We start from the raw sequence: 8,824 nt of genomic DNA on the forward strand, positions 1-8,824 counted from the left end.
AATCAGGTGAAAGAAACTTGAAATCAGCATTAAAAAAAAATAAAATGTAGAAACCTCTTACAGGCCACGTGGAAGGTGAGGACGTGCTGTTCTCCTGGACAGCATCTGATCCTTCACAGAGGCTCAACTTCAGATAAGGCTAGGGGCCGAGTTTTAATCTGTTATTGCAAGTCAAGGCAGCCTGGCCTCTTCCCTCCCCCCCCAAACCTGGGGGCTGCGTGCTGTGAGTTTTGCACATGCAGAGCGTTCCCATCCTCGGACGTGTTACAGGCAGCTTGGCAGCTCCTGGCAAGATCCTGGCCAAATCATTTGCAGCTGCACAGCTTGGCTGACCCTGGCACTCAATGCGAGTGACGATGAAAGCACTTGGAAACGAGTCAGCACGGCTCCATCTATCACACAGGCACTGCCTGTCCTGGCCACCTCTTTGGCAAGTTCCCCCCATAAAGATTCTGGAACTGATGCTTTTATAGCACTAGAACCTTACCTCTGTTAGTGTTTCCACATTTCCTCCCTTCCATGGTAACACCCTTGTAAAAATTTCCCATTTAAAAAGGTATATACCTTATATAACACTAAGACCTACATGTTTCGAAACTCATTTAGAGTGATTTGGTAAAGTTTAGAGGATGGAACTTTATTTTCCTATCAGATCATCAGTATATACCGCAAAGGACTCGCAATAGGCAGCACTAGAGAGCATCTTTAAGTGCTTTTACAAATCACAGCATTCATTTTGTCTATACATCTCCTCTAAAATTGGACGCCTTTACATAGTTTTGTGTGTATTCGGTGAGCAGGGAGGTTGCAATATTATGGTGATTACCTAAAAGGATTGGACATTTGATGCTTCACTATTGTGCCGAAGTCAGCCAGTATTTGGGGAATCAGTCTCTCTGAACACTGCTTTTTATGGCAGGAAAATACATGCTGCAGAGTACTGTGGAGAGGCAGACACATGCACAGAAAAGAGCAGAAAAGCAGGGTAGGTTAAAGAGAAAATCACATGATTCCTAAATCCAGATTCTTAGGATATGATGTCCTTCAGCTGGACGCTGCTGAGAAGGACCACATGGCATTTTCAACAAGCCAAAGGCTGGAGTAATTGCAGTTTCAGCTTCATGTACTGGGAGTAATTTACACAATTCACTGCTAGGTGGCAACACTATACAGAGATAAAACACATGTGCAGACAGCTTATTAAAGTGAAAAATAGCCAGGGTTAGTGGGGATGTGGACACTAAAAATACCACATACTCAGATTTATGGTTACTTCATTTTTTTAAGATATGTGGCTAAGTCCTTCCTTATCCTGCCTCATGTATTAGCCGTACTCAGAAGTCTGAGTTTTCCTTTAAAATATAAATAAAAACCTGCAGAAGTGCAGGGTACATTTCTGATTGACAGAACAGAAAGGACAGGCACCCCGCTGCCAGTGCCACAGGAATGGACGCCCTTCCCGGGGGATGTCATTGTGGCAGGCTAAAAATTTCCAAGAAGGCACTAGCAAAGGCAAGTGGAGAACGGAAAGGAAAGAAAAAGAGGAAGAAAAAAGAAGGGGGGGGGGCGGGGGAACGGGGAGGGAAAGAGAAAGAAAAATGCTAAAAATGAAAGGAAAGGGGAAAACAGGGAAACAAAATACAGGCAAATCTTTCCCATCCTGGCACACAGGGACAGACACCCACTCCTGCCCGTGCACAGCCCGCACCGCCTTTACCTCCCCTTCCCGCTAGTCGGGGCGGCCGCGGGAGCCGTGCGAGGCGGGGAGGCCCCTCCCTCCTTCCCGCCGACAGGGTTATAAGGGCGGCCGGCGGCGGCTGCGGTGTGTAGTGGAGACGCGGCGATGCCGGGTGCACTGTTTCTTGCGCTGCAGCACGACAGCGGGCGGATGGAGCGGGGTGCTCGCCGCCGCAGCGAGGCGGAGGAGGCGGAGAAGGGCAGGATGAAGAGAACGATGTGAGTGGGTGCCCTATCCCGGGCCCCGCGTGTTCTCCCAGAGAGCCGCTTCCAGCCGCTGGACCGAGACCGAGGCGGGTGGGAAGCGTGAGAGCAGAGCAGCTTGTGGGTCTCTGACACCTGCAGCTGTGCCTTGGTGACACCAGTCACTGGCTAGCGGGCCAACCTGTTGATTTAAGCAAGGAGAAAAGTCGTTTACTTTCCCTCAGATGCTCTGGGTGACTAGTTATGGCTGGCAAAGTTCTATCAGGAAAAGTTTTGCAGCCTTTGCCAGTAGAGGGGTAGGTGCCTAAAGGTTTTTGAGTTGTCTTGTTTAACAGTCATCTTTCTCTTGGTTTTTCCAGTATTAAAGATTGGAAAACGAGACTGAGCTACTTCCTGCAGAACTCTTCCAATTCTACTAAAATCAAGTCCAAGAAAGTGGGGAAACACCGCACCTACTTCAGGTAAGTTGTTGGAAAGAGATTTTGTTTAAATACTGACTGTTCTACAGAAACAAAGCTCGAGCAATAAAGTCTCATATTCTCCATCTCTTTAAGCAGACCTTCCCCTGAAGAAGCCCAGCTGTGGTCAGAAGCCTTTGATGAACTTCTTGCTAACAAATGTAAGTTTGCCTTCAAAAAAGTAACATTCAGGAGCAAAAGGGCAGTTCAGTTTGTATGTCCGTAACAGATTGCTTCCTCATTATGCCTTTTTAATGGAAATAGATATGATTCTGGTCTTGAAAGTTAAATCCTGTAGACAGTTTAAAGCCAAAATTATAGCAGTAGTGTTTAAAAAAAAAAAAAAAAAAAAAAAAAAAAAAACACCAAAAAAAAAAAACCCCACAAAAACAACAACCCTGTAAATTAATATTAAAACCATCAAGAATACTTCACTGTAGTGGATTTTTCTTTTCTGTAAGCGTTGCAATTAAAATCATACCTGTCAGTTTAGCTTTGTCAAGTGTGAAAAGAGCATTTGTTCACTGGGCTCACCACTTAACCAAGTCAAATGCATTCAAATAACTTGGGAAGGCTTCTGCAACAGAACTTCAGTGATCTAGGGGTTTTATTGTAGTTCTACAAGGAAAAGCACTCAACAGCAAAGCAAAAAGACTAAAATAAATTAGCATTTGCTCTTTGAACTTGAGTCATCCTTTCCATTCCATAAAAAAAATATTCCAGATGTTTGTAGCACAGTCATAAATATTTACTCCAGTGTAAAGGTTAACACTGGAGTTCCAATCTGGGGGGGGTGGGGGGGTGGGGTGGGTTTGATATATATGCAAGCATCACAAAAAAGCAAGTAGAAATGGGTTTCATTCTTTACATTTACCTAAATGACTGAAGTGAAACCTGCCAAGCTGTTAGAGTGTCAACTTGTTTGCATGCATAAATGTGGATTTTTTTTATTGCTATGATACCCCTGACAGAACCAGACCAGAACTACCGCAGAAAGTTTTGGTAGGAGCAGATGTGACCAGTGGATAAAGTCAAGATTCCTGAAATAGTAAATCAATGTGGCTTGGTTTCGTTCTCCTTCCCCTAGATGGTCTTGCTGCTTTCCGAGCTTTTCTGAAGTCCGAGTTCTGTGAAGAGAATATTGAGTTCTGGTTGGCCTGTGAGGACTTCAAGAAAACCAAGTCACCACAGAAGCTGACATCAAAAGCAAAAAAAATCTACAATGACTTTATTGAAAAGGAAGCTCCCAAAGAGGTAAAGGAAACTTAAATATAAGTGCCCTGTTCTGTGAGTTCTTACAGCCTTGCTTTGTTTCTCTGAACTCTAAGATACAGATGCTAAACTGCATCGTACATACCTCACCATTAATATTTGTGTCTGGATATAAGTCTCTCCCTAAGTGCCTTTTCACCAAGCTGGAAAACAGCATGAGCAGTATTTCGTAGAGTTTCCATCTTAACTGGGAAAAGTCAAAAGCTGCGTGTAATACCTGTAACATACTTCAGTTTCACACTGAAAGATAATATATCAGAATCAGTATATCAGTTTTGTATAAAATAATTATTTTCTTTAAACTTGATTAATTTGATCCTGAAGTAATAGGATCTTGCATTTATCTCTTCAGAAATTTTATGGTGTTTTATACTTCCTTGAATTCAGCTCTCTGATGTAAATGTCCTTTTTGTTTCAGATAAATATAGACTTCCAAACCAAGAACATGATTGCGCAGAATATTCAAGAAGCCACACACACCTGCTTCAGTGCAGCACAGAAAAGAGTTTACAGCTTAATGGAGAATAACTCATACCCACGGTTTTTGGAATCTGAATTCTATCAGGAGCTGTGCAAGAAGACCCATGTCACCAGAACAGCCCAGGGAACATGAGTGATGAAGAAGAAGAAAAAGGAAGCCTCTCGGCTAGTGAGAAAGCAAGTCACAGCTCATGGCAGCATCCTGACCTGAAAGTCTGAGACACCAAGTACTCAGTCTGTTTGCCACAATGCAAGGACAAATACTGACTATGGTGCAAAGCTGATGGCAAAGAGTGATGCTGTTGGAGGGCATTCAGTGGTGATGAAGAAGCCTGCCAGCCAGCTGCTGGCAATGGGCTTCTCTGCAAGTGCTGAAGTGAAAGCATGCATTAGACCAAGCTGTATAATATAAAAGTCATTGTGTCATGGCTGAGGTGGCCATGCAGCAGGTCAGAACAGAGCTTTGTTCTTGTGAACAGAAGCTGCTGGGCAGCACTGGGAACTTGAGTAATTGGTTGCATACTTGTTTTTCCTAAACATCAACCAGTATTGCTGTTGCCAGTCACTTGGTTTGTTCACACTGGTTCTGTAAACTGCCTCTAGCTGCTAAGAGATGTGTTTGGTTTCTGTGCAACTTCCAGACAGTAACAGCACTGTGCAGTGAGGAAGGGATTTAACTTAGTTCCCTGAGGAACAGGTTCTGCAACTCAAGTATGCAGGGCTGGGTTGTGTCAGCAGGGCTGCACAAGGCCACAGTAAGAGCAGAACACGGCCAAGGTGAACAGGAGCTGTATAGTATTATATGTGAATTATGATTGTGTTGAACGCTGCAATAATGTCATAATTCTGTCCTGAGGACAGCAAGCTTCAGTGAAGTCTCTTATTGTTTTTATTAAACTATTTTGATACAAAGTTTCTTCTGTTGCTTAGCTTGTTTTGCACACACAAATACATACTTTCTGGCACTGAGCTCTAGAATAGTGGGACTGTGTGTCCTGGGAGCAATCTTCATATGGCTTACTTTAAAGCACTTGCTTCTTAATGTACTAGCAGGTGTTTTGCTTGTATTTAAACAGAATAAAAATTCTCAGTGCTCAAAATCTTAACAGGGGTGACGTATCATATTCTCAGTCTTAAACATGTCCTCATGAAACCCATCTTGAGAGCAGTGCAAGGCACACGTATGGCTACCCATGACAACCGATCAGCCAGAAGGCAACAGTATTGTTGCTCAGCTTCCCAGGCACCAGTAGCACAGTTGCTCCTGCTCAAGACCTATTCTTCAAAAAGAGCTGAAGAAGGCTTTAGTATCAGGCTTTAAAACATGTGCAGTGTCAACACAGGTACAATAGCGGCTACAATAAAAGCATTTCACTCCCCTTAATAAGCACTCACTTAGGAGGGAAAGTTACTTATCATTATTCCATGTCAGTTTTTTTAACTGACAACATCCAGAACCTGTACTTCAAAAACAGTTCTCAATTTGTTAGTTTTGTGATTTTTCCAAGTTCTAGGTATGTTTAGGTCCTGGGTCCAGCTCTTTTGACTTCAGTCTTCAGGCCACAGCTTTACTTGCTTGGTGCACATATATCCACCCCTGCAAGCATCAAGAAAATTCTAACTACAGAATTTTCCACTTCAATTACACGTACAAAGATTATTCAAAAGCAACTATTACATTCATGTATACATACATACTGCAGGTTATATAGCGATATGCATACATACATACACACAGATACGTATACCTATTATGCTGTCTCTATACAAGGAAAGAAACAAATACGGTACAGCTGCCACTCTGCTACACCCCCATTTCTGGGGCTGTGAAAGCTAGCTCTCATATAGCTAAGTTTGCTGATCAATTAAGTTCACATAAAACAAGCACAAGAAACACTCAGCTCAATGATTTACTGCAACAGAGAAAGGTGGTTTTTTCTCTTTTTTAATTTCCCTAACCAGGAAAAATGGATCTGGGCTGATAATTGCTTTTCTAATCTAATGAAACAATTTGAAAAACATAAAAATAGCCAGAACTATACCTATTAATGACTCAGAGCCAGGACAGGAATAATTCCATGAAACTTCATTGGCTTCAGTGAAGCTGCATTAACCTGTGCCAATTTGGGATGTGGTAATTAACCACTGCTGGTGTCTGGTTTCAGGGAAAGAAGCATTTCTAGTTTCAGCAGGTGCCCGAACTACTTATAGCACAGTATGTAGTTCAGAGGGGAAATTAGGTGGGGCCGTTAGGCAAGGCATCACTGCCTGAGGGCTGTTATTGTATATTTTTAAGATCTGATTCATGAACATGAGCCTTTAGGAAGGCTGTGGAGGCAGATCCGTAGCTTCCACAGAGCACACACTGGGGTAGCAAACCAAGCCATGCTGAGTCCCTGGCATGGTGTGTCTATAGCATGAGAGCCCTAGTTTCAAGGCTAAGCTTTGCAGTAAATTTATGTGGATCAACAACAAAAGTAATAAAAAAAAATATATTTGTAGTAAAACACAGCAGATCTGTGCACACAACATTCCTTCCAGTTGTTGCTTTCTCAGTTTTTGATGAGAGCCCTGTTTTCCCAACTCCTGGGGTTAAGCTTCACCAGAAAAAACGGCACTACAGGCACATTAGAATCATAGAATAATTAGGGTTGGAAAGGACCTTAAGATCATCTAGTTCCAACCCCCCTGCCATGGGCAGGGACACCCCACAGAGTGCTGCAACCCAACAGATTGCTATGAACATTTCCTGGAGAACTACAAAACCACTGATTGCTTTAAGATATGCTGGTTCCATACTCTGGGCAGCCTTACAGCTGCAGTTAAAATTGGTACTCTGGTATCAGTATCCAATGGCAACAAATAAACTGCTTATTCCTTCACAGCCTGGCCAAACAGTTCACCCTCCCACCCCAGTGCCACCGGGCTGCACACAGGAAAGCTTGCTGCTGTGGTGGGAGAAAACTGGTCTGGGAATGGCAAAGGGAAGAGCTAGAGTCCCACAGGCCAAGGTGGGGGTGCTGCTGAGCAGCTGACCTTCGTTTTTTCAGCTTTATTCAGGGTTTTTTTTCAGGTTATAAAACTGCTCCATACTGCTACTGAGAGCCACCCAGGGAAAATAAGGAGAAGGGCTCCTGACAGGAAACTACATTCCAGGAACCATAGCTGCAAAGGAGCACAGGTTCTGAACAAGTCTGTAGAAAGCTTAGCATTTGTATAGAAATGACCATCCATAAAAAGCTGAGGACAGTGAGAAGTGGACATCTCTGGAGGGCAGTGGGTAGGAAAGCACCCCAGCTGTGCTTGTACAGCTCAGCTGCACGGCAAGACCAAGCTGACTCTGAGAAGGTCAACACCAGTTCAACACATGACTAATGTTAGCACTTATAGTCCAAGGATCTAGAATTGCTGAGAAACACCAACAAATCCGGAACTTTAAACTAACCATGTATCACTGTTTTTAAACCACAGTCTTAATATTGGGTACTTTTCTTTGCTGTTAGAGGCAAGCTATTGCCCTGCTTTCATGTCACAATACATATACTTCTCAGCTTTATAATTAAGAAAACTTTGAAATCACAACTGGAGCATCCCTAGTAATTCCCCAAACAAGAACTTAATGCAAAGACTATGCAGCCATAAAAAAAAAAAAAAAAAAAAAAAAAAAATTATTTTCTAAGCCAAATTCATGATTTCAGGAAACCAGGTCACATGTTTTAACTGTCTGGATCCAGCAACAGCTTCCATTTTTTAAGGGCTTGTGCTGGCACTGCAGCATAGGGCAATCTGAAGGAGAGTCCTCTATGCTATCAAGAAGGCAACACAAAGTAATCTCCTAAAATGCAACTCCAAAGCAGCTGACTCTCAGCAACTGCCCTGGCCCAAAGGCTGGAGAGAACCTCTGAGAACAGGGAGAGCTCAGCAGCGATGCTGACTCACCACCCCAGTCGAATGGGAAAGCAATGCTGCTCAGTAAACAAATGGCAAGGCAATGCTTTTGCTCCATGTATTTATGCATTGTGGCTGAAAAATGTACTAAGGCTATAAATAAATTCTGCATTTCCACTTGAAATTCCAGATCTCCATTTGGAGAAGGGGACACTAATGATGGTTTAAAGGGCTTCAGAGGCACATCTATGTGTGTGTGGAAGGGTTTCTTGGATGAGACTGTAATTTCGCAACTTGCATGGAGCAGAAAAATGACCTTTAGAAGCAGTTTTAGGATCTTCCTAGATTTTTTTTCCTTTCCAATTAAACTTACTGGGATTCAAGAGGGAAAAACTGGTCAGATCATGGGACAACAACCCACATTCATCTTTCTTCAGGTGGCAAAACATTAGCAATGGCTTGCCTTCATCCTACACACACAGCAACACCTGATGTCCCTACTGCCAGGAACAAAGTGTCAGGAAGCAGCCGCAAATAGGGATGGGACTGGCAACAAAATTACTACATCAAACCAAAGTCCACCCCAGAGACCTGGCGGTGACAAACCTACCTGCAACATAGGTCCTTGATCCAATCAGGAGAGAAAAAGCTGGACATGAAATTGTACCTACCCCACAGCTCAGAGAAAATAAGTGTTCCTCAAGGCTGAGCTTAAACGGAGCCCCAGCTGATGGGCAGCAGGTGTGAATGTGGGTCCAGGTGGGGCTCAGGGCAGTTACAGCCCT

General features: G+C 43.3%; 1 protein-coding gene across 1 annotated transcript; it reads left to right on the forward strand.

Annotated features, from left to right (window-relative positions):
- Positions 1-1,828: 1,828 nt before the first annotated feature.
- RGS2 (regulator of G protein signaling 2) lies at positions 1,829-5,228 on the forward strand. Its single transcript, XM_080623710.1, has 5 exons — positions 1,829-1,956; positions 2,301-2,402; positions 2,499-2,560; positions 3,487-3,653; positions 4,090-5,228. The coding sequence occupies exons 1-5, from the start codon at positions 1,844-1,846 to the stop codon at positions 4,282-4,284; spliced, it is 639 nt and encodes a 212-aa protein (XP_080479836.1). The 5' UTR covers positions 1,829-1,843; the 3' UTR covers positions 4,285-5,228.
- Positions 5,229-8,824: the final 3,596 nt, after the last annotated feature.

The sequence above is a fragment of the Psittacula echo genome (genome assembly GCF_963264785.1).
Source record: "Psittacula echo genome assembly, chromosome: 7".
NCBI classification, from domain to species: domain Eukaryota; kingdom Metazoa; phylum Chordata; class Aves; order Psittaciformes; family Psittacidae; genus Psittacula; species Psittacula echo.